The following is a 27,688-nucleotide window of genomic DNA, read 5'->3' on the forward strand; positions in this document are numbered from 1 at the left end:
TTTGTATCATGTAGAGTTTTAAAATTGCTGAACATATTTTTTCAGTCTTGCATACAGTACAGTGGACCTAGCATCGCTTTGTTTACTATCCCTTTATTTTGTTACCTTTATAAGCAAGGTGTTAGGCAGCCCCCTTAACAATAGCCAGATGTGCCCCAAGGTGTCAGGCAGCCCCTCTCCTCATAGCCAGATGTGCCCCAAGGTGTTAGGCAACCTCCTTCCCCATAGCCACATGTGCCCCAAGGTGTTAGGCAGCCCCACTCCACATAGCCAGATGTGCCCCAAGGTTTTAGGCAATCTCCTTCCCGATAGCCAGATGTGCCCCAAGGTGTTGGGCAGCCCCGCTCTACATAGCCAGATGTGCTCCATGGTGTTATGCAGCCCCCCTCCCCTAAGCCAGATGTTCCCCAAGGGGTCAGGCAGCCCCTCTCCTCATAGCCAGATGTGCCCCAAGGTGTTAGGCAACCTCCTTCCCCATAGCCAGATGTGCCCCAAGGTGTTAGGCAACCTCCTTCCCCATGGCCAGATGTGCCCCATGGTGTTAGGCACCCCCATTCCCCATAGCCAGATCTGCCCTAAGGTGTTAGCCCCCTCCCACTAGCCAGATGTGCCTAAAGGTGTTAGGCTGTCCCCTTCCTCATAGCCAGATGTGTCCTTAGGTAGCCTTTCTTTCCCTATAGCCAGATGTGCCCCAAGGTGTTAGGCAGCCCCCTTCCTCATAGTGAGATGTGCCCCAAGGTGTTAGGCAGTTTCTCTCCTCATAGCCAGACGTGCCCCAAGGTGTTAGGCAGCCCCCTTCCCCATAACCAGATGTGCCCCAAAGTGATAGGCAGCCCCGTTCCTCATAGCCAGATGTGCCCCAAGATGTTAGGTATCAAGATATTCCATGTATCAAGATGTGCCCTTAGGCAGCCCCCCCCCCCCCCCCCCAATAACCAGTTGGTTATAATATATCTATATCTATATATATATATATATATATATATATATATATATATATATATATCTATATATATCTATCTATATATATATCTATATCTATATATATATCTATATCTATATATATATCTATATCTATCTATCTATCTATCTATCTATATATATATATATATATATATATATATATATATATATATATATATATATATATATATATATATATATATATATATATATATATATATATATATATATATATATATATATATCTGTATATATATATATATATATATATATATATATATATATATATATATATATATATATATATATATATATATATATATATATATATATATATATATATATATATCTGTATATGTCTGTATATATGTATATATGTGTATATGTGTGTGCACACACACACACACACATCACATCACATCACAACACACACACACACACACACACACACATCACACACACACACACACACACACACACACACATCACACACACATCACACACACACACACACACACATCACACACACATCACACACACATCACACACACATCACACACACATCACACACACACATCACACACACACATCACACACACACATCACACACACACATCACACACACACATCACACACACACATCACACACACATCACACACACACATCACACACACATCACAAACACACACACACACACACACACACACACACATCACACACACACACACACATCACACATCACACACACACTCACTCACACACACATCACACACACTCTCACACACACACACACATCACACATCACACATCACACACACACACACACACACACACACACACACATACATATATACCGTATTTTTCGGAATATAAGACGCACTTTTTCTCCCCCAACACTGGGGGAGAAAAGTCAGTGCGTCTTATATTCCGAATATACAAATATAAGATCAAAATCGCAGCTTACTGTGGCTTGATGCTGCATTTCATATCATCTCCCATGTGCTTTGCCGGTACTCTTGTCTGCCACGTGCTCTTGCCGGCTTTGTTGTTTGTCCCCCCATGCTTCAGTCGGCTGCGGCAGGCTTTGCTAGGCGCAGTGTCCCCCACATGTTCCTGGCTTTGCTGGGCTCCTTGCCTGGCTCTGCTATAGGAAACAATTGTCCCCGCTAAACTTGAAAGACCGCCACGTTGATTAATGGCATCTCCCGTCCTCCTTTGCCGACTGTAGTCACGGGTTGCCATGGTGACGCAAAGCGGCAGTGACGCGATGTGATTAGCAGAGCCGGCACCTCCTCCCCTCGCCGCTATCATTCAAGAGGGGAGGAAGCGCCAGCTCTGCTAATCACATCGCGACACCGCCGCTTTGCGTCACCATGGCAACCCGTGACTGCAGTCGGCAAAGGAGGACGGGAGATGCCATTAATCAGCGTGGCGGTCTTTCATGTTTAGCGGGGACAATTGTATCCTATAGCAGAGCCAGGCAAGGAGCCCAGCAAAGCCAGCAACATGTGGGGGACACTGCGCCTAGCAAAGCCTGCCGCAGCCGACCGAAGCATGGGGGGACAAACAACAAAGCCGGCCAGAGCACGTGGCGGACAAGAGTACCGGCAAAGCACATGGGAGATGATATGCAATGCAGCGTCAAGCCACAGTAAGCTGCGATTTTGATCTTATTTCCAATGTTGTTTTGCGCAGGTGTTTCTAATGTGGTGGGGCAATGTTTTTATACAGCAGAGCTGGGGTTCACCTTGGCAACCCTTTGAAGCAGCACTGTCCAATGTTTTCATATAGCATATAGAGTCTATATACAGGGATCTCTTTTGAAATGCCACCCCCAATCCTCCTATAGGCTGAGAAGGCTCCCCAGGGAGCAGATACTCCTTCCCCCCCCCAAAATCACACTAAGGCCCAGTGCACACCAAAACCGCTAGCAGATCGACAAAACGCTAGCAGTTTTGGGAGCAGAGAGCAGATATTTGGCCGGGTGCACACCAAGCGGATTTTGTATGCGATCCACCAGCCGCATCAGCCAGTGAAAACGCTTGGCTATTGTATTTCAATGTGTGGTGCACACCGGCGGTTTGAGGTTTTTTAGCAAACCGCAAACGCGCAGCAGGAGGCGCGTTTGCGGCTTGGCAAAAACCTCAAACCGCCGGTGTGCACCATCCCATTGCAATACATTAGCCAAGCATTTTTCCAGGCGGATGCGGCCGGCGGATCGCTCCAAAAACCGCTCGGTGTGCACTGGGCCTAAGACTAGCAGCAGCATCTAGTGAGTGAGAGGTGAACATATACTCTATGCAGCTGTTTAGTGCTTTCATGTAACCCCACCGCAGATACGGTACACTGGTATCTAGACTGACTACACAAAATGAGGTATATGACAGCACCTGATGAAATATTTTAGGACTTTTTGGTTCAGAATATTTTATTTTCTTTATTTTCCTTCTCTAAAACGAAGTGCGTCTTATAATACGGTGCGTCTTATATTCCGAAAAATACGGTGTGTGTATATGTGTGTGTGTGTGTATGTATATATATATATATATATGTATGTATGTATGTATGTATGTGTGTGTGTGTATATATATATATATATATATATATATATATATATATATATATATATATATATATATATATATATATATATATATATATATATATATATATATATATATATATATATATATATATATATATATATATATATATATATATATATATATATATATATATATATATATATATATATATATATATATATATATATGTATATATATATATATATATGTGTATATATATATATATATATATATATATATGTATATATATATATATATATGTGTATATATATATATATATATATATATATATGTGTATATATATATATATATATATATATATATATATATGTATATATATATATATATGTGTATATATATATATATATATGTGTATATATATATATATGTATATATATATCAGGGCTGTGGAGTCGGAGTCGTGGAGTCGGGCAATTTTGGGTGCCTGGAGTCGGAGTCGGGAAAAAATGCACCGACTCCGACTCCGACTCCTAATGAATTTGTAACTGTAATTAAAATAGAAAATATGATAAAATGTTCTATTTCTCAGATAATAGTCATTAAAAATAATGTATATATACAGTAATAGCTGTGCTTAGTCCACAAAAATGAAATAAACCAATCAAAATTAGTTACTTGTGCTGCTTCAATAAAGCAGTCCCCGTATTTTTAAGGTCAGATATACATATCTGATTGTGACTGTATATATGATGTGTACACAGGAATCTCTTATATATACTAAATAACATCTATGCTGTAAGAATAAAGCCTGATGTGTAGCTATGTCACTAATAGAGATGGTCAACGAGATGGAAATAATTCTGCATTGATGCTGATTTATGCAAATGTATGCACTCCCTTTGCTGATAAAATCAAATAATTTGATATGTTATTAAAATTTGGTTTGGTGACTACAAATTAAAGGGTAACTGAGGCGGATGAAAAGTAAAGTTTTATACATACCTGGGGCTTCCTCCAGCCCCCTTCAGGCTAATCAGTCCCTCACTGTCCTCCACCACCCGGATCTTCTGCTATGAATCCTGGTAATTCAGCCAGTCAGCGCTGTCCGGCCGCACCCCGCTCCCACAGCCAGGAACATTCTGCACCTGCACAATAGTGCTGCACAGGTGTAGTATGCTCCAGGTGGCGGAGTGTGTGCATGCGCACTACGCTTGACTGACTCAAGTACCTGGACTCATAGCAGAAGATCCAGGTGGTGGAGGAGGACAACTAGGGACTGATTATCCTGAAGGCGGCTGGAGGAAGCCCCAGGTATGTATAAAACTTTATTTTCATCTGTCTCAGGTTTACTTTGTTACACAGTAGTACTATACTCTACATATGCACTCCCCACAGAGCTGCAGGGAATCCACTGAGAATGCTGTGCACATTGAATACAGAGGTGTTGTCTGTTTACAATCTCCTCATTCCCCTGCAGAGTACCTGCACATCATTCTTACATGTACCCACACTTACATTGCCTAGGGCCTGATAGATATTCTTTGTTCCGGTTTGTACCTTTTACAAGTACTCTTACCAAGGACTAGTTTTAGTCTAAAGGGAATACATATAGTAGTCTACATATCCTTCTCACTTCAGTTGTCTTTTAAAATTCCTAAGCGTTGGCAGTTAAGAGACGAATTTCATGTTACATACTTTTAATCAACAAAATTGTAATATGCAAATTAGAGGAGTCGGAGTCGGTGGAATCCTAAACTGAGGAGTCGGAGTCGGTGGATTTTTGGACCGACTCCACAGCCCTGATATATATATATATATATATAAAAAATTTTTTTTTTTTTTTTTACTGTGCATGTTTTTATTTTTTTAAATAAAAGAAAGACCTGTTTACATACAGTAACCACATTCAGCATTTAAAGTAAAAACCATTGATGCACCATTGGATGAATTATCAAGCAAGGAAACAGTAATATCCTAAAGTGTGTGAAAAGGGCAAACATGTATGCCCACATTTCTATACATCTGTTTGGTAAGTAAACCCATCTTTTTAGGTACTCCTTTTCGTTCCCTTGCAGGTATCACACAGGCCTGGGTCTTCCACATCCAGAGTGCATAAAATTACCCAACCTATACTCTGTAAATTGAGGAAATAAAGCAGATGTTACAGAAAAGACTGTTCTCTTCAAACTTTTCCAATTAGTGACGGAGCCCTGGCAGTTATAGCCGAAGCAGGAAATTTTGAGCGCCCGTCATCAGCAGAAAGTTGGGGGCCGCCATGAATTCACAATATAGCTGCAATTGATAATGGCGCCTATGGCAGTGCTCTAACACTATCGTAATTGTGGTGGATTGGTAGCAGGGGTTGGTTAAGGTTAGGTGTGGGGTGTGTTTTTAAGGTTAGTTGTGGGGGGAGTTGGGTTCTGTGTGAGAAATTGTTAGGTTAAAGGGATACTGTAGGGGGGTCGGGGGAAAATGAGCTGAACTTACCCGGGGCTTCTAATGGTCCCCCGCAGACATCCTGTGTTGGCGCAGCCACTCACCGATGCTCCGGCCCCGCCTCCAGTTCACTTCTGGAATTTCTGACTTTAAAGTCAGAAAACCACTGCGCCTGCACGCCTGTGTCCTCGCTCCCGCTGATGTCACCAGGAGTGTACTGCGCAGACACAGACCATACTGGGCCTGCGCTGTGCGCTCTTGATGACATCAGCGGGATCGAGGACACGGCAACGCAGGCGCAGTGGTTTTCAGACTTTAAAGTCTGAAATTCCAGAAGTGAACCGGAGGCGGAGCCGGAGCATCGGTGAGTGGCTGCGCCAACACAGGATGTCTGCGGGGGACCGTTAGAAGCCCCGGGTAAGTTCAACTCATTTTCCCCTGACCCCCCTACAGTATCCCTTTAAGTTATAACATATTGTTATTATTTACTGATATTTTACCACGGTATTAACACTTTAAAAACGTAGACTATCAGTAAATTTTACAGAGAATCTACCAGTCGAAATTTCCTCGTGTCCCTTTTCATGCGTACAGTATAGCCACCTAATTGATGTATTGATCCTCAGACACATGTACACTTTTGTTACACATCTCAGACCACTTTTACACATTCCAGACTACTGTCTCTGGAGTAGTTAATCTACCCAGCTGAGCATTGATTTCACTTTAATTGTTGAATGTAGCCACATTGTCTAGCTACTTAAATAGCACTTTTTACACTTTAAAAGTCTAGGAGACTGAATTAAATTGATTGCTCCTTATATTGTGTACACCTACAAAATAATTACTGCTTCATTTTTAGTGTCTAATACAAGTTATAATTCTAACATCTGTATAGCGCTTTTTTCCTTTTGGACACAAAGCGCTTGAGAGCTGCAGCCACTAGGGCACGCTCAGTAGGCCACCCTGCAGTGTTAGGTAATCTTGCCCAAGTACTCCTTACTGCATGGGTACTGGCCTACTGAACAGGAAAAGGAGATTTTAACCCTGGTCTCCTATGTCATAGGAGGTGTCCTTAATCAGTACACTAGCCAGTCTCTGGTTTATGAACGGTCGACTTGCGTTCAGCCTGCCATTACGAATGCTGGGACCCATCACAATGACATCACTCCCGCAATAAAGATGATAGTAGTTGATGAGACTGAGGCCCTGGAGAGCCTTCCAGAGCAATGTGTAACATTCTGGGAGGTGAGAGAAGGGTACAGGAGGGTGAAAGGAGGCACAGGGGGACAGGAGCACAGAGGTTGGTCAGGAGGTGGGCCGGAGGGGCACTGGAGGCACAGTGAGGCACACTGTTTGCATAGAGGAGGCACGGGAAGAGTTAACACGGGGGCAGAGTGATGAAAAGTGTAACTATGAAGGCATATGGGGACACTGAAGACACAGAGGAGTCACATGGAGGCAGAGGTGGTTTAGAGGCACGGTGTTTTGACCTGTGTACATAGGGATGATCAAAGAGATGCAAATACTTCTGAGTTAATGCAAATTTATGTAAATTGGTATGAAAATATATGCAGCTTGAAACTGGACCAATCCATTAATCTTAGTTGGGACTTGATTGGTTCACTTTCAAGCTGCATGCATTTGCATAAAAATGTACATAAATTTGCATTAACTTGGAAGTATTTGCATATCATTGATCATCTCTACCCAGTAGTTGACGAAAGCAGTGGCATAGCTAAGGAGCTATGGGTCCCAGTGTGAGATTTTCATTGGGCCCTCTCGAGCACTTTATACGTAACAATTGATGTGGCGCACCAAAACCTGCTAAGGACAATGTGACAGAGGTGCAAGAAGGGGATGGGGAGCGGTTTGTTAACCACTTGAGGACCCACCCTTTACCCCCCCCTTAAGGACCAGCGCTAGTTTGATTGATCTGTGCTGGGTGGGCTCTGCAGCCCCCAGCACAGATCAGGGTGCAGGCAGGGAGATCAGATTGCCCCCCTTTTTTCCCCCCTATGGGGATGATGTGCTGGGGGGGTCTGATCTCTGCTGCCTGCGAGTGGCTGGCGGGGGGGGCACCTCAAAGCCCCCCTCCGCGGCGAAATGCTCCCCCTCCCTCTCCTACCTGGCCCCCTTTGGTAAGCTGGGCTGCACAGGACGCTATCCGTCCTGTGCAGCCAGTGACAGGCTGTCACATGGCGGCGATCCCCAGCGCCGTACAAATGTAAACAAAGCGGATTATTTCCGCTTGTGTTTACATCTAGCCTGCGAGCCGCCATCGGCGGCCCGCAGGCTATTCACGGAGCCCCCCGCCGTGATTTGACAGGAAGCAGCCGCTTGTACGAGCGGCTGCTTCCTGATTAATTAGGCTGCAGCTGGCGACGCAGTACTGCGTCGCTGGTCCTGCAGCTGCCACTTTGCCGACGCACGTTATGAGTGTGCGGTCGGCAAGTGGTTAATGATTATTACTATTCAAAGCATCTGTAGAAGTAATTATTACCAGCACAGGACCTACAAAGAGCTAATACTGCAGTTGAGGGAGGGCCCTGAGGGGCCCCTCTGGCCCTAGGGCCCCATTGCAGTCGAGAGCTTTGCAACCTCTATTGTTACGCCACTGGATGAAAGCATCCAGACTTGGCATGCTAAAGTAAGGTCCGCACATGCCCCTTAGAACTAAGCTGCTCATGCATGGACTCTTTCCTCAACAATTATCTCTGAATTATTCTTATTATTTAGTATTTTTATATAGCGCCGACCTCTTCCGCAGCACTTTACAGTTACAGAGTATATAGGCTTGTCACTAACTGTTCCTCAGAGGAGCTCACAATCTAATCCCTACCATAGTCATGTCTATGTATGTATCTTGTAATGTATGTATCATAGTCTAGGGCCAATTTTTTGGGGGAAACCAATTAACTTATTTGTGGATGTGTGAGGAAACCAGAGTGCCCGGAGGAAACCCACACAGACACAGGGAGAACATACAAACTCCTTGCAGATGTTGGCATGGCTAGGAATCGAACCGGAGACCCAGCACTGCAAGGCAAGGGCGCTAACCACTACGCCACTGTGCTGCCCGAATGGACACAGGCAATTAATGCAGGCACACATGTTGCACCTTCCCTTCAGATTGACAGTTCGACTCGTCTGAACGGGATTGATTTTGTGACGTAATGAGCTGAAAATCGATTGGGAGCAGTTTGGATATGTACACACGATGTGACTTCCTATAAAATACGCCATTGATCTGACAGGAAATTGCATCATGTGTACCTAACATAAGACATGAAGGCATCTAGCCCTAGGCAGCATGTTATCTGTATGGTTTTCCAATGGATGCTCCGGTTCCTTCTCATATCTTGGGAACACTGACAGATTGACTGCTGGCAAAGCTTGCACTATATTGCGCTAGTGACATTAGATCATGAGCCCTTTTTAGTGGTAAGGGATTTGATGAATACTCTCTATAAAGTGCTGCAGAGAAATTTGCCAACATGTTATAAATGTGTTAACAAATAAAAAAAATTCCCCATTCCATCTAAACCTATAATAAAAGTTTGGGTGCAGTATAAAGCTGTAGCAGATTTTTAGTAATCGCTGCTAGCAATTTGTATGGACAGCAGAAGAGCATTCTAGGAAATTGTCTGCAGGAGAAATCTTGGAAATTCTGTCTACAAATGGAATAGTGTTGCTATGGTGACATACCTTTTCTTTTTAAAAATGCAGTTTTCCAGTAATACATTCTTGTTAGGAATGAAAAGATCCAGCAGAGGGCGCACAATCTTTAGAAATAATTATTTTGATACACTGAATACCTTCTCAAATGTACTGTATGTTTAGACTGTGTAACTAGCCAGATGTCACAGTATTTAGTCCTTTAATATATTTTTGGACTAGTTTTGTACCATTGTGTGCATTACAAAGGATGTTAACTTTTAAGGTCCTTTTTAATTACTTATTTTAAAAGATAACGTCACTATGATTTTTTGAGTCACTCCTGGAAAATACCCCATGCCTATAGAAAGTGTATATGATCTGCCACAATTTGTTGTCCACCTGCTCTTCACAGATTAAACCTAGCCTAAAGCTCTGTACACATACTAGACCGCGGTAGTTAGAAACAAACGATTAACTGGTCAGCCGAGAGTCGCTTAAAAATGTGTCCCAACAACAGTAAAGATGGCGATTATCGTCCATGTAGACCGATCTGTCCCGGTGGATCGGTTCGGGTGATAACTGCTGTTGGCCGTACCGAACTATAACAATCAATCCACTCAAAGTACTTATGTGCCCACTGAATTCAAATGTGCGCCAACGTCGTTTGCCATTTGCTAGCTGTTAGGGATCAATGTTTTTCGAACACTTAGGTTTAACCTGTTTTCAGAGCTTAAAGGGTCTATAAAAGACCCACAGCTGAAACTACATGCTTCTTTCTCCCGCCTTATCTTTATATCTTCAAATGATGATGCTTGACTGTCAGCTAGAAAACTGCTGCTATTGGCTTTCCCCCTGGGTTGGCTCTAGACTGATAGGGGTATAAGGTCATGACTATTCTAGGGATTACAGCCAGTTTACAGTCAATGCGCTGCATTCATTGCCAAAAACAGAAGGAACGGAGCACCAATCCAAAAAAGGTGTATGCAGCGTGCCAAAGTCACACCCCAGTGCCTCCTGGGGAGCACAGCAAAGTCCACACAGAGACTGGCACCGCTGTCTGCGAATTATAGCTCTTTTATTCCATAGGAAGGCAGCAGTGACAGACTGTTTCGAGTATACAACTCTTTATCAAACTGCTTGTTGCCATCATGATGGCAACAAGCAGTTTGATAAAGAGTCATATACTCGAAACAGAAGTCTGTCACTGCTGCCTTCCTATGGAATAAGAGCTATAATTCTCACCGACAGCAGTGCCAGACTTTCTGTGTGGACTCTGCATTCATTGCCAGGCAGATTGCATTTCTCTGTATTTTCAAAGGATCCTCTGTGCACTGAAAATGTATGCTGCAGTGCCCTGTATGCTGCAGCAGATGCATTGGTACATTGCATTTGCAGCATGCGGGCATAGTGGATAGCACTCTCACATTGCAGCGCTGGGTCCCTGGTTTGAATCCCAGGCAAGACACTATCTGCAAGGAGTTTGTATGTTCTCCCTGTGTCCAAATGGGTTATCTCAGGTCCTCTGGTTTCCTCCCACATCCCAAAAACATATAGAAAGTAAATTGGCTTCCTCCTAAAAATTGTCTCTAGTTTATGATGGGCGTATGAATAGTAGGGATTAAAGTGTTAGCCACTCCGAGGGGACAGTTAAGGTACAAGACTTTATACTCTGTAAAGCGCTGTGGAAGATGGCGCTATATAAATATGTATTTGCACTGCATCTGACTGGCAACTGATACACTGACGCAGAGCATTCTCTGTTAACTGGCCCTTAAACTCTGAATTCCTCTAGTCTATAGGACAGAAGGTAGCATAAATAGTTCAATGTTTCAGGGCTGCACAGGCCGTTTCAACTAAGCTAACTATCCTGTGTGGCACTGAAACTTTCATATTGACAGTAATTTTGCTAATATATTCTTCTCAAAAACAGTAGAGATGGACAAATGAAACCGTGAAAAGGAGCAAAAATCTGTAGAGCATAGCATTCTGGGCAGCGCAACGGCGTAGTGGTTAGCGCTCTCTCATTGCAGCGCTGGGTTCCTGGTTTGTATTCCAGCCAGGGCGCTATCTGCATGGAGTTTGTATGTTCTCCCTGTGTCTGTGTGGGTTTCCTCCGGGCACTTCAGTTTCTTCCCACATCCCAAATACATGCAGATAAGTTAATTAGGTTCCTCCTAAATTGGCCCTAGACTACTATACATACACTACACGATACATGCATTGACATATGACTATGGTAGGGATTAGAGTGTGAGCCCCTCTGAGGGACAGTTAAGTGACAAGACAACATACTCTGTACAGTGCTGTGGAAGATATTGTTGCTACATAAATACCAAATAATAATTTTTCCTATCATTGGCATGCTGCCACATGGTAAGATGGTCAATGGATGCAGAATTATGCAAATTAATCGGAGGTGGGATTCGATTGGTCCATTATCAGTTTTAAAAAATGTGGATAATTTGATATAGCACAGAAATGCAATACAGAATCCAGTGCACAGTGGCGATTACCTACCATGTCTACTCCCCAGGGTGACAACGGGCAATACCACACTGTTGGAAAAAATGAACAGTGTGGTATTGCCCATTCTCACCCAGGAGAGTGACCTTTAAAAGGTAGTTGTCACTACTAAGAAGTTTATTCTGTTGAACTGCATTTCATTGAGATACAAATCCTTCTGGTTTGAATGAAATTTGCATTCAAATGCATGCAAGTCTGAATTATTTGCATCTAATTGACCATCTCTGAAGAAAAGGTTTGTTGGTGACGGTTTACTGAAACTCTGCTGTCCATCTGCACATCCATAGGCCTGAATCCTGTACATTGTACATATGGAAATGTTGTTTTTCTGGGATGTCTCTTATGTGTGTTTTATATTCACCCAACAGAGGTATTAACGTGGTCCCATTCCTGGAGGTGATTGGCCTGCCCGAGAGCATTGTGGGTATCCTAAAGAACTCTGAGAGCGGGAACGTGCTGACAGCCTATGCGTTGTATAAGGTAATCAGGTCCATGTTTTCAATGAATGGATTCCAGTAAATTAATTTTATTGTTGTATCTTTTTCTACAAAATGTGTGTGAATATGTCCTTTGATGTCCTTTGCTTGCTCCATTATATTACTGTATGCAGATTTGGCATGGAATTGGTTAAAAAAAGGTAAAAAGAGGAATAAGAAGTAGAAGTGAAAGCTCTTCATCATGCGCGGACCACCTCCAGTCACTGCATGGCTTGTTTATGTGACCTGTATTCATTCCCCTCCACAATCAAAGTCTGGATTAATGCTAACTTGCCATCAATTATCTCAGTATGCCCTTCAGTCATTCTGCACTGTGGCCAGTACATACTAAATCCCCTTTTTGTACTGATATATTTCGATAACAAAGCCACATTATTGCCTGCTCATTACAGCACTGGCAAGTTTGACAGCCCAGTGCTAGAGGAGTCATGGTGATGAGAGCTGGGGCTGGCGGGGGAGTAGTAAGTGATCTTTCTCCATTGTCTCTGTCCCTTGCAAATATTTGGCAGTGACACATGCCACGTTTAGTGAAAGTTCCTTCTGATTGCATCATCTTCTATAAGTACTTCAGCAGGAAAAGTAGGTATGTTATTACAGCAGTTGCTTTATTAGTTGATTAAAGCCACTGTCGTCTTGCATAGATCTCTAGATTTATCCTGTAAGGCAAAATGCAGCAACTCATAGCACATTGAAAGAAATGTGTGCTTCTACCCTCCAGTTCCTCATCCTTTCTTGCTTCAATTGCAGGCAAAAGATATGACAAGCAAACTTGACAATTGTAAAAAGTAGAGATGGGGACGAAACCCAAATTATCTTGAACCTGAATCCTAAAAGGTTCTTCTTTAATTTTTGAATCCTTTATATAAATAAATAATTGATGTGTTAGATTACTTCTCTACATATTCCATCCTTGCATATAGATAATGCCCCCACCCCCTCAGTATATAATGCCTCTACCCCTTTACAATGAAGTCTACATTACCTTTCCAACATCTCAAGAGGAGAGATAACCCCTTAGTATTGCTAGCCAGAGAACCTGCCCCCAGGATAAGTAGGCACATCCCCATAGGTAACCAAAGAGGTACCCTAGTACAGGTAGACAAAATGCCCACGTCGTCCTCCCCTGTGTAGGTAGTCAGAGAGACCCCTCCCCCCAGTATAGGTAGGGAGAGAGTCCTTCAGTTGAAATACCCATAGAGCGCCCTCAGTATATGCAGTGACTGAGGGCACACATCAGATTCCTCCGGGATCCACACCCTGCCCATGTTCCATCTGTGATCATGTAAGCTTCACATGATCATGAGCAGTTCTGTTGTCAAGGAGACAGGTTGCCTAGGAAGAAGATGGACCACGTGTGGATCCTGAAAAGGAGACCGGATGCCTAGGAAGAAGATGGACCAGGTGTGGATCCTGAAAAGGTGAGTTGACCTCATCCCTCAAGTGGGGTCGCGTGTCATGCATATATCATATGTACTCTCCCATTTGCAAGTGACCATACTTCAGAAATAATATTTCTGTAAAGGATGGATGAATCTCCAAACACGTTCACCGACCAAACAAATATAATGGCTACTCAGAAATACAGGCAACAATTTAATAAAGCCAAGGAGTTAAACCAGTGGTCCTCAAACTAAGTCCCACGGGCCGAATGCGGCCCCCTGAGGCTTTTTCACTGGCCCCCCAAATACAAAATGTATAACTTATAGATGTGGTCCACTGCACCTTTAAATATCGGCGACCTGCATATAGAAAAGCCGTGCTGGCACCACCCATCCACATACTGTAGAAGCCAGCGAGCAGTCATTCGCTAGTTTCCAATCCAATTCTGCATCAGATGACACTGCTGTCCAATTGGACGGCAGGTTGTCACCTGGGTAGGCTTCCCTGTGTGGTGCACAAAGACATCCTTTGGGCACTGCAGGAGTGAATGGCTGCTGCTGGGAGGTCTCCTCCGGGCATGATTGGGGGGAATCAATACTTAGATTCAATTTAATGTTTTGTAACCTCATTTTATGTATGTTCCGGCCCCTCATCAGTCTGAAATATGTTGACCCGGCCCTTGACTGAAAAAGTTTGGGGACCCCTGACTTAAACACACAGGGACAGGGGCATCAATGGTATGCTGAGGAGTGATGCAGCATGTTAGCTAAGGCTTCTATGCTATTAAAATAACTTTCCATTTTTGTATGAATGCTCAGCCTGCTTCACACGCCAATGTGGCATTTCCTGTTAGAAAAGCACTTTCTGCTAGTTTATGCATATAAGAACAGGTCAATGATCTGGAATAATGTTTAAGTCATTTTTAATGTATGAAGCTGATTCTCCATATAGGAGCACTGTAACTAAAGGTGTAAGCTGGTGGAAACCAGAGATATTAGATTGCAATATATTCATGCAACCCAGAATTCAGGAAATTCATAAAGCCATTTTTCTACACTCACTGCAGTGTTAAGCTCCTGTGTGTCCTTAAAGGGAACCTAAACTGAGAGGGATGTGCATGTTTCCTGATCTCATTGCTGCAGTAGTGGCTGGATCACACACCTGAAACAAGCATGCACCTAATCCAGTCTGACTTCAGTCAGAGCACCTGATCTGCATGCTTGTTCAGGGGCTGTGGCTAAAAGTATTAGAGACACAGGATCAGCAGAAGAGTGAGGGAACTGGTATTGTTTTAAAAGGAAAAATCCATATCCTTCTCAGTTTAGGTTCCCTTTAGAGCAGAGATGTTGGGACTGAATCGGTAAAGGTGTAGATAATCAAGCAGAACAGATTTCTCAGTCCTTCCTAAACACCGACATGTATATGGCTCTCAAGACCCCTGTGCCTAATGGCCCATACTCACGGGCTACAATTGTCGCCGCAACCACATGGCACGCGCGTGTTGCGGCGACAAGTCGCCCGTGAGTATGAGGCGCGCACCCCGAAACGTCGCTCGTCGCTGCTGTCGCTAGTCCGCGTGAGTATGCGGACTAGCGACAGCAACAAATAAAGAATACACGGTGCTTGCGGGGGGGGGGGATGTCGGCGACAGCTTCCGTCGCTTCAGTAATTCCTCTTCCGCGTGTGTGCGCGGAGGGACCTGGCAACGAGCTGTCGCACACACGCTCCAGTGTGCTGGCGACAGGACACAAAAGTAGCCCGTGAGTATGGGCCATTAGAGGCAGAGATGGTCAATGAAATGCAAATCGCTCCTAGTTGATGCTAATTTAGGGTAGGAACACACTAGGCAGAATTGCAGCTTGAAAATGGATCAATTAAGTTCAACCATTATTGAACTTGATGGGTGAAGCAGGTTGCATAACATTGGCATTAACTTACAATTATTTGCATCTCAATGACAATCCCTGTTTATAGACATAGCAAGGATAAGTTAAGATGGGCCTCACTAAATACAATCTTATTGTTTGACAGAAGAATTGATTTGATAAGTACGGTCATTGGAAATACACAACCTTTTATTTGTGATAACATATGATAATAATCATAATTTCCACTATTGATCTTCCTGATCATATTGTTAAATAATTTGTATGACATCTTCTTGTGTATGTTCCTTTATTCAAGGAAGTTTTGATTGTCCTAATCTGGTGAAGGAAACCTGAAGTGAGAGGTGTATATAGAGGCTGCCATATTTATTTCCTTTTAAACCATACCAGTTGCCTGGCAGCCCTGCTGATCTATTTGGATGCTGAGGTGTCGGAATCACACCAAAAATAAGCATGCAGCTAATATTGTCAGATCTGACAATAATGTCAAAAACATCTGATCTGCTGCATGCTTGTTCAGGGGCTATGGCTAAAAGTAATCGAGGCAGAGGATCAGCAGGATAGCCAGGCAACAGGTACTTCAGGTGTCCTTTAAGCATTGTAATGTCTTATGAGTCACAACAAACTGTGGATCCATAGCCATTCCACACTTTGTGCCATTCTGTTCTCTTTTTCAACTGAAGTGAGAGTTATATGGCGGCTGCCATATTTATTTCCTTTTAAGCAATACCAGTTGCCTGGCAGTCTTCTGCCTCTAATACTTTTAACCTTAGACCCTGAATAAGCATATGTGGTCAGGTGTTTCTGATATTATTGTCAGACCTGACAAGATTAGCTGTGTGCTTGTTTATGGTGTGATTCAAACACAACTGCAGCCAAATAGATCAATCTTCATAATTTAACACATCCAGAATATCCCTAAGGCCTCTTGCACACTGCAAGTGATTCAGATTCAGATTCCGCTTTTTAATCAGTTTTTACATCCGATTCAGATTCCGATTTGCAGTGTGCAGGGAGCAAACTGCAAATCTGAATCTGAATCGGATGTAAAAACTGATTAAAAAGCGGAATCTGAATCTGAATCACTTGCAGTGTGCAAGAGGCCTAAATTAGAGAGAAGTCTGGGTAATAAAGGCCTAAGAACATGAAGTAGATGCCACAGATGCCTTGCAGACACATTTTGGAGGTGAGGGACGGCACTTAGTGTTGCTGCTTCCTCCTTGTTTTGCCTAGAACACATTTTGAGCTGCATGCCAGCATGGTTGCTTAGCAAACAACATTGCATACTTCTTCACAAAATTTGAGGGAGAGATGGGTCGCATCATGATCCACAATCGGTTTAGCATCGTACGCAGATATGCCATCTCCAGGAAATGGGGTATACATTTTTTTTTTTTTTTAAATGAGGCGTGTGGCCCTGGCTAATTTCTCCGTTATCCCTGTGTTGATGCTCGATATCACAAAAACAGCTGTGAGGTCCATACATGAATATCTGCATGAATCTCTTGAATGCTGGGTGATGATGTACTACACATTTAAAGCTGGATGAAAATTAAAGAGCAATTTTATGTGTGTGGAGCACACTTATTTGGACCTTAAAGAGAACCCGAGGTGGGATTTACTTATGTTAGTGGGGCACAGAGGCTGGTTGTGCACACTAACACCAGCCTCTGTTGCCCCATGGTGTGCCTCCAGGACCCCCCTGCGCGCCGCTATAGCCCCCGCAGTGCTGGCGACACGCAGCGTGTCACCAGCACAATGTTTACCTTCTCCTGTCTGTTAGCGCTGCTCCCCCGCCTCCTCCGTATCGCCGCTACCCGCCCGCGTCCCTTCTCTCCAATCAGTGAGAGGGAAGGGATGCGGGCGGGTAGCGACGATACGGAGGAGGCAGGGGAGCAGCGGCGCTAACAGACAGAAGGTAAACATTGTGCTGGCGACACGCTGCGTGTCGCCAGCACTGCAGGGGCTATAGCAGCGCGCAGGGGGGTCCTGGAGGCACACCATGGGGCAACAGAGGCTGGTGTTAGTGTGCACAACCAGCCTCTGTGCCCCACTAACATAAGTAAATCCCACCTCGGGTTCTCTTTTAGGGAACAGACTGTAGGTCTCTACAAAGGTGGAAGGAGGCACAGGGAATGCCTGAAAAATAGAATTTATAGAAGAAAAGACAGCCCTGTATCATGTATCAGGTATGTGTGCATACAGGGTTAAAGTTGAGAGGCATAAATGTAATGTGAAATGCATGCCATGTACCTTAGCGCATTCACCATGGAATAACCATCTGTGAAGAAGTCATGCAGTGCTTTCTCAAGAGCAACCAAACAAAATGGAAGGAATGTGCTGTATGCAGGCTGAATACATCTTCCAGTAGTCAGCACTGCAGTACTATATCTACTTCTGCAGCAGTATACGGAGAATAAACACAGGAAAGTGGGTAAATTGAATTTAGGACACTCGCACATCTTCTGCTTGCCACATGGCCAAAACGCTTGAGTAAAAAAATGCTAAATTTCACTTTTAAAGTTCTGGTTCAGGTTTCCTTTTTGATCTCGTTTCCACATTAATATAGGTGTTCTAACAGCCATGTAGACTAGTAATAAATAAACTGTCCCCAATCGGATGGCATTGTCTACTGAGACCAGCTGACCTTCTATTAACCCAAGCAAGCTGGTGATAAGTAGAGGATTTAAAAATGCAACAAGCTGAAAACCTAGTTCTAAACTGTTGGCTAAACCCGTGTTCTTGCACCTGACACTAAGCATTCATTTCCCTCAGAAGTCCATGTAATAGTGACTGTAGAATGGAACCTTGTTTGCAGACATAATTTGTTCCGGAAACATATTTGTAATCCAAAGCACTATAATATCAAAGCGAATCTCCCCATAAGGATTAATAGAAACCCAGGTGATTCGTTCCACAATCCAAAAAAAGCTATACTAAAATAGTATCAAATAAAAATGTAAACAAGACTTTCACTATAACAGAATCCTTGCCATCTGTTGGCTCGCCCCAACCTTTTTGTGTGTAGCTTTAATAAGGAACTTATCCATTGACAGTTAGTTTTGGGGATTTCGTGGAAATGTGACTGCACAGTCTCTACACTCAGATTAAGTACTATTGAGTACAATCCTGCAGCGCCAAAGGGAGAACAACCATCAGCTCAGTTGTAGCATTTATACTTTGTTTTGCTTGTATAATTAGACGTTGCTTGTATATCAAGTAAAAATTTCACACCATTTTTTTTACTTGTATTGCAAAGTGCTCTTAACCTCCCTGGCGGTAAGCCCGTGCTGAGCACGGGTTATGCCGCCGGGAGGCACCGCTCAGGCCCTGCTGGGCCGATTTGCATAATTTTTTTTTTTTGCTGCACGCAGCTAGCACTTTGCTAGCTGCGCGCAGTGCCCGATCGCCGCCGATCCGCGGCTATACGCGTCGCCGCAGCCCCCCCGACCCCGTGCACTGCCTGGCCAATCAGTGCCAGGCAGCGCCGTGGGGTGGATCGGATTCCCTTTTGACGTCGATGACGTCATCCCGCCCCGTCGCCATGGCGACGGGGGAAGCCCTCCAAGAGACCCCGTTCTTTGAACGGGATCTCTTGATCTGCGATCGGAGGGGCTGGGGGGATGCCGCTGAGCAGCGGCTATCATGTAGCGAGACCTCGTCTCGCTACATGAAAAAAAAAAATATTTTATTTTTTTTAAAAACTGATTTGCTGCCCCCTGGTGGATTTTGACAAACCGCCAGGAAGGTTAAACAGAAACTCTGACCAAGAATTGAACTTTATCCCAATCAGTAGCTGATACCCCCTTTTACATGAGAAATCTATTCCTTTTCACAAACAGACCATCAGGGAGCGCTGTATGGCTGATATTGTGGTGAAACCCCTCCCACAAGAAACTGAGGACCGTGGTACTCTTGGCAGTTTCCTGTCTGTGAACCTTGTTGCATTGTTTACAGCTGTTTCCAACTGCCCAAAAAGCATGCAGCAGCTGCATCAACTGCCAACAGTAAAAATGTCACCATGTAATAAATGTCAGAATGTAAATCAGGGATTTAACCCTCCTGGCGGTTTATTAAATCCGCCAGGGGGTAGCACAGCCGTTTTTTAATTTTTTTTTTTCATGTAGCGAGACAAGGTCCCCCCAGCCCTTCCGACCGCCTCCGGCAATCGTAGATCAGGAGGGGATCTCCTGGAGGGCTTCCCCCGTCGCCATGGCGATGGGCGGGATGACGTCATCGACGTCGTGCCGACAAAGGGGACTCAGATCCACCCCTCAGCGCTGCCTAGCACTGATTGGCCAGGCAGCGCGCGGGTGCTGGGGGGGCAGCTGCGGATCGGCGGGTAGCGTCGGCGATCGGATTGCACACGCAGCTAGCAAAGTGCTAGCTGCGTGTAGCAAAAAAAAAGCTATGCAAATCGGCCCAGCGGGGCCTGAGCGGTGCCTTCCGGCGGCATAGCTCCGCTCGGCTTACCGCCAGGAAGGTTAAAAGATTTTACGATGGGCAAACACTGACTAAATCATTTATACATAATTATTGTAAAAATGAAGCACTTTTTATTACATTATTTTCACTGGAGTTCCTCTTTAAACCAAGTTATTCTCAATCCAAGGTTTTATTGTATTTGTGTGCATTTGTGTTTCTGCCCCCTATCAAATACATTAAAGCCATAAATGTGCAGCTGCATGGTGCACTTTAAAAACACAGATCCATAAGTGGGAAAGCTTTCTGATGTCCTATAGAACAATGCATACCCTCCTAAAAAATTTATGCAATTACATACATTATGAGTCCTTAGAGTGAGATTCGTTGAGATTTGGTATTCTTCAGAGGGTCACCGAGATTTGGAACTCTGCAGAGATTCACATAGGTATGGTACTCTGCCGAGATTCACTTAGATGTGGTACTCTGCATAGACTGACTGAGGTGTGGTACTCTGCATAGACTGACTGAGGTGCGGTACTCTGCATAGACTGACTGAGGTGTGGTACTCTGCATAGACTGACTGAGGTGTGGTACTCTGCATAGACTGACTGAGGTGTGGTACTCTGCATAGACTGACTGAGGTGTGGTACTCTGCATAGACTGACTGAGGTGTGGTACTCTGCATAGACTGACTGAGGTGTGGTACTCTGCATAGACTGACTGAGGTGTGGTACTCTGCATAGACTGGCTGAGGTGTGGTACTCTGCATAGACTGGCTGAGGTGTGGTACTCTGCATAGACTGGCTGAGGTGTGGTACTCTGCATAGACTGACTGAGGTGTGGTACTCTGCATAGACTGACTGAGGTGTGGTACTCTGCATAGACTGACTGAGGTGTGGTACTCTGCATAGACTGACTGAGGTGTGGTACTCTGCATAGACTGACTGAGGTGTGGTACTCTGCATAGACTGACTGAGGTGTGGTACTCTGCATAGACTGACTGAGGTGTGGTACTCTGCATAGACTGACTGAGGTGTGGTACTCTGCATAGACTGACTGAGGTGTGGTACTCTGCATAGACTGACTGAGGTGTGGTACTCTGCATAGACTGACTGAGGTGTGGTACTCTGCATAGACTGACTGAGGTGTGGTACTCTGCATAGACTGACTGAGGTGTGGTACTCTGCATAGACTGACTGAGGTGTGGTACTCTGCATAGACTGACTGAGGTGTGGTACTCTGCATAGACTGACTGAGGTGTGGTACTCTGCATAGACTGACTGAGGTGTGGTACTCTGCATAGACTGACTGAGGTGTGGTACTCTGCATAGACTGACTGAGGTGTGGTACTCTGCATAGACTGACTGAGGTGTGGTACTCTGCATAGACTGACTGAGGTGTGGTACTCTGCATAGACTGACTGAGGTGTGGTACTCTGCATAGACTGACTGAGGTGTGGTACTCTGCATAGACTGACTGAGGTGTGGTACTCTGCATAGACTGACTGAGGTGTGGTACTCTGCATAGACTGACTGGGGTGTGGTACTCTGCATAGACTGATGTATGGTACTCTGCATAGACTGAGGTTTGCTACTCTGCATAGACTGAGGTTTGCTACTCTGCATAGACTGAGGTTTGCTACTCTGCAGAGATTGAGGTTTGCTACTCTGCAGAGATTGAGGTTTGCTACTCTGCAGAGATTGAGGTTTGCTACTCTGCAGAGATTGAGGTTTGCTACTCTGCAGAGATTGAGGTTTGCTACTCTGCAGAGATTGAGGTTTGCTACTCTGCAGAGATTGAGGTTTGCTACTCTGCAGAGATTGAGGTTTGCTACTCTGCAGAGATTGAGGTTTGCTACTCTGCAGAGATTGAGGTTTGCTACTCTGCAGAGATTGAGGTTTGCTACTCTGCAGAGATTGAGGTTTGCTACTCTGCAGAGATTGAGGTTTGCTACTCTGCAGAGATTGAGGTTTGCTACTCTGCAGAGATTGAGGTTTGCTACTCTGCAGAGATTGAGGTTTGCTACTCTGCAGAGATTGAGGTTTGCTACTCTGCAGAGATTGAGGTTTGCTACTCTGCAGAGATTGAGGTTTGCTACTCTGCAGAGATTGAGGTTTGCTACTCTGCAGAGATTGACTGAGGTTTGCTACTCTGCAGAGATTGACTGAGGTTTGCTACTCTGCAGAGATTGACTGATAGCAAGTGATACACTGAGAGGAGCTCAGTGTGTGAGTCATACAGAGTGTACAGGGGGCCTGGAGAGGGTGTGTATAGCTTCTGTCCAATCACAAGCAGCACAGCACATTCCAGCTTGACTGCCTCAGCCCGACAGACCCGACAGAGGAGAGAAGATTAGATCATATAACAGAGATAATACAGCCACTGTGCAAGTAGGAAAGGCTGCAGTTAGACAGCACATTAGGACAGGTACAGGAACTTATAGGATAGAAGAAATAAGGATGAAAATTTTGTTAGTCTCTTTAAAGGGGTTCTGTAGCCCTATATAAATACAAAGTGTCACTTATCTGGGGCTTCTAACAGCCCCCTGCAGATATCCTGTCCTATGTCGTCACTTCAGAATCCTCTGTTCCCCGCCGCGGGTCAATGTCCAATTAACCGTCTAACTAGACTGTCACTACGGATGTGCGGCCCTGGCCGCACGCGCCCTCGCTCGGTCTCGAGACTCCGGGAGCTTACTATGCAGTCGCAGTACAAAGTTTTCTCATACTGCGCAGTGAGCTCCTGGAGACTCTAGTGGGAGCGAGGATGCGCACAGCAACTGTGACATTTATTACAATGTGCTAGTAATTACTACAAATATATGTGGCGTTAAGAATTTTAGTTAGCTTTGATAGTTGTCCTTTAAGGTCTTATTAGGTGCAGGGGCAAAAAAAAATAGGATATTGTGGTTATCCTATCACCCCCAATGTTCTGTGCCCACTTCAGACAGAACATTTATATTGCTCTTTTCTCCTGGCGGACTCAAAGCACCAGAGCTGCAGCCACTAGGACACGCTGTATAGGCAGTAGCAGTGTTAGAAAGACTTGCCCAAGGTCTCCTACCGAATAGGTGCTGGCTTACTGAACAGGCAGAGACGAGATTTGAACCCAGGTCTCCTGTGTCAGAGTAACCATTACACTATCCAGCCACCACATTTTAGCAGGCACCAGGGTAACAGTCAGGGCTGGATTTACTATAAGGCACTGTAGGCACGTGCCTACAGGTGCTTAATGATGGAAAGGGGGCTCATTCCCCTCCCCGAGTGCCTCCTTCCCTATGCAGAGTCCTGAGCAGATTGTAAATCAAAGGTTACTCACCCAGCTCTGTGCATTCCACTGATGAGATCTCCCTTCATTCAGGGGCACCTCTAGCTACTCAATTTTGAGCGTACCGCTGGCTACGGGGACGCCTACCTACCTGTAGTTACCTATGACGGGCAAGGTAAGTAAGGGAGAAGTGACCGCTGGGACTGCCAGCACACTTGCGGTGCAGTTCGGTGGGGGTTTGTAGGGTTATGGATGGTAAAGTCTAGGGCGCCAGGAAATCTGTGCCTATAGGCTCCTGTGATGTAAATCCGGGCCTGGTAACTGCTAGATATACAAGGCTGAATGTACACCCCACCAGCCCCTAATAGTCAGAACAGCATGATGCCAGCCGAGCAGAAGCCATACCTCACACAGAACTTGCTGTTGGGTAATGCAGTAGTGTTTTGAAGTTATGTGACCAAAACAGGATTTTTATCTGCAGACGCCTGATTTGGCAAAAGGTGTCTGCAGTACTTCTTCTTTGTGCAATTCTGCAGGGGCTGTTAGAACTTCAGTTTAAATACAGGTACTAGAAGAAAAATATATATTGGTGCGTAAGTTCATTGAGGCCCTGTGTAAATGAACAGAGCTGCATTACCAACAGCAACATGTATGTTTATATTGGAAATAGATAATCATTGCGATAGCCCATATAAATTACTACTATCACTGTTGAAATTAGGAAGCTGTATCTCCATAGAATTATATAACTACAGTAAAGATCTTTTTTTTTTTGTGTTATGTTGCAAAATAGCCATGAACTCGCGTTAGATCATTTCATGGTGATGAAACTGCAGATGTGATTAGATTAAAAAACACAAGACCTGGCTGAAATGGATCCGATTTCGTTATTGCTTACATCTAAGTGTAATACAGGTTGGAGCATGTTTTCCCCTTGTCTAGACTGCTAAGCAGGCTTTTCAGCTTGATCAAAGCTGCTTATGTTTTCAGTGCTTAATATTGGTACATCCGCTCTTTGTGTACTGTGTGAAAGTTAAAGTACGGTACTGAATAATTAGCTTTTAATTAAGCTTCCACACATTCAGAATGCACATCAATATGAAATATATAACTGTACAAAGTGTGGATAAAAGTCTTGAATTATAAAAAGCAGGGCATAAAGTGAAGTACACCCTTCGCAACCCATAACTTTACTCTGGGAAAAGGACAAATAAGTTGATTTGCTCTAAGCAACAAGTTCAGTGTACAACCCATTTCCAGGAAAGTTGGAACACTGTGTATAATGTAACATGAAGAGAAGGAGCCCAATGCAATGGTTTGCAAATCATGTTAACCCTGTGTTTAATTTAATATAGTACAAAGACATCATAGCAAGTGCTAAAACTCAGAAATAGTTTTTTGAAAAGTATAATATGCACATTTTGAACTTGATTCCAGCAACACATTTCAAAAACAGTTACTGCTGTGTTGCATCACTGCTTCTTGTAACACTCTGAAAACATTTGGGAACTTTAAAAACAAATGAGGAGGCCGATCAGTAGTTTTGAAATGGAAAAGTTGGCCCTTTCTTGCCCAATGGAGGATTCCAGCTACTCAACAGTTTGTGGTTTCATGTTGTGCCAACTTTGTTTAATGGTGATATGGCAGGACTGGAAGTAGGCCAGTTTAGCAGCCATGCTTTTTTTTTTTTTTGTTACTGTACAGCCATGCTGTTGTAATACTTGTAGTATGCGGTTTGGCAAAGTTTTGTTGAAATCGGCAAGGAGTTCCCTGAAACAACAATGGCAGCATATGTTGACAAAAATCTACTGTATATATACTGTTCAGAATGAATATGGATTTCCCACATGTGCAGGCTGCCCATACCAAGTGCACTAATGCACCTCCATACGCTCACAGATTCTGGCTCTTGAACTGCATGTTAACAAGCCACATGATTGCCCAGGGGATGCAGAGTACATCATTTCCAAAAGGAATTTCAAATTTATAAGTACTCAGATCAGAGACAGTTTTTCACTTCACCTCAGTACATCATAAATGAGCTCAAATGGACACAACATTGTGCCTGTAGTGAATTTTCAGAAGCTGACACTCCAATTCAAATGCAATGTAAACAGTACTGTTAAAATGTGCTGGGCACTTTTTTATCGGGGGAAATAATTGCAGTATTGCAGTATTTGTATAGCGCCTTTCTCCTATCGGACTCAAAGCGCTTGCGAGGCAGCCACTAGAGCGCACTTAGTAGGCAGTAGCAGTGTTAGGGAGTCTTGCCCAAAGCGCTCCTTACTGAATTACTGGCTTACTGAACAGGCAGAGCCGAGATTCGAACCCTGGTCTCCCGTGTCAGAGGCAGAGCCCTTAACCAGTACACCGTCCAGCCACTACTAAGATAAGAGAACAGGCTCAAAAAATGGCACAAAAAGTATAGGTTTCAATACACTAAGACCTGTTTGGTAAAAAAAAAAAAAAAAAAAAGGGTCAGTAACATACCGTATTTTGAGGTTGACTCACTAAGCTGCTCACGCTATGCAGCCATAGCGTGCTCTGTTAGATTACACTCAGCTCATCAGCTCAGATAGTTTAAAGAGTGCTTCGATATACTTACCCACTTCAGGAACACAGGCTTTACACTCCCCCCCCCCCCCCCCCCCCTTTCACAAAAATGGCCACTGCAGCTCTAAGGGCTCGCTGCAGGGCTGCACAACTCAGCATACAAGTGTTTCCCCCCCCCCCCACCTTTTCTCCCCACCAACAGAGCTCTCTGTTGATGAGGTCTGATTGCTCCCCCAATGTTTGTTTGTTTGGTTTTTTTGTTTGTTTGTTTGTTTTTTTTAATATTTGTTTCATTTATTTCCTATTAAATTTTTTTATATTTAAGTTGCCTTCCCCTGCCAGCCAATCAGCGCGATTGGATGTGCTTCAGCCTATCACAGCGGATCGCTTTTGTCCCTCCTGGAGGGGACAGCCATGTGACACAGCTGTCCCCTGTACAGCACTGCCTTAGATCGCAGCGCTGTAGGTAGTAAATAGACGGCGGTTTTGCCGTCTAACAGTCTCCAAGCAGCATTCGCCACTGGGAGTCTGAAGGCGGAGCCTACCAAGCAGAGATGCGCGCACAGCGTGCATGCGATCTCCGGCAAAAGCCAGCCCCAGGACTTTATGCCAATCTGCGTTAGGCGGTCCTGGAGCTGCTGCCGCGGTCACGCACATAGGCGTGACACGGTCCTGGAGTAGTTGTCGCGCGCTCCACTGCACCCGCCCAGAGCCCCAGCGGGTCCAGTGGCTTCAAGGTTTGATATTCCAGCACTTTGATTAGCCCAATAGCCTGACTGTCAAGTGACAGGCAGCCTACAAGGCCAATCAAAGTGCAGGAATATTGTACTTTGAAGCTACTGGACCTGCCGGACTCCGGGCGGGTTCAGTGGAGCGCTCCTTAAGTATAACGAAGCTCTCTAAACTATCTGAGCCGAGCGCAGGGAATTATCGCTGCGATCATTAAGCTGTGCTACTGTAACAGCGCAGCTTAGTGAATCAACCTCATTGTGTTTAGACTTATTTTGCTCAAATTCACACATGAATATAGTTCAGTAAGTTACTGAAAAACTGCATGATGATTTACTAAGATTTTTACCTCACGTGATATTCAGTATTTTAAGGAATCTTGCTATATCTGGCCTCTGAGGAAGCTTTGTCTTACAGCACATGTATCGTACTCCAGGCCTGGAGGGCCAGATCCATGCCAGTGTTTAGGGTGGACTGAGAAAGAAAGGAATGTGTTCTACTTGATGGACCACACCTTTCCTGATTCAGACCCATCAATTCATTTGAGCTGTATCAAAAATGTGTGAGGATTTCGGCCCTCGTGCGACCGGTTTGACATACCTGCCTTAAAGGGATACTTAAGTCAAAAATAAAAAATGATTTTTACTCACCTGGGGCATCCCTCAGCCCCCTGAAGCGGTATGGTGCCCTCGCAGCCTCTCTCCGATCCTCCTCTCCCTGCCGGCGGCTACTTCCGGGTTCGGCGACAGCCGCTGACAGGCTGAGAACGCGAGTGATTCTCAGCATTCCCAGCCACTATATCACCCTCTATGCTGCTATAGC

The 27,688-nt window shown here is 44.4% G+C and overlaps 1 protein-coding gene across 3 annotated transcripts in view; it reads left to right on the forward strand.

Annotated features, from left to right (window-relative positions):
* The window catches only part of FAM210A (family with sequence similarity 210 member A), a 65,811-nt gene that overhangs the window by 33,525 nt on the left and 4,598 nt on the right, over nt 1–27,688 (forward strand). For all 3 annotated transcript variants that reach the window (XM_068237121.1, XM_068237122.1, XM_068237120.1), the window contains one exon: nt 12,498–12,609. In XM_068237121.1, coding sequence (XP_068093222.1) covers nt 12,498–12,609 — 112 coding nt within the window. The remainder of the gene's footprint in view (nt 1–12,497; nt 12,610–27,688) is intronic.

The sequence above is a fragment of the Hyperolius riggenbachi genome, chromosome 5 (assembly GCF_040937935.1).
Source record: "Hyperolius riggenbachi isolate aHypRig1 chromosome 5, aHypRig1.pri, whole genome shotgun sequence".
Classification (NCBI taxonomy): Eukaryota; Metazoa; Chordata; class Amphibia; order Anura; family Hyperoliidae; genus Hyperolius; species Hyperolius riggenbachi.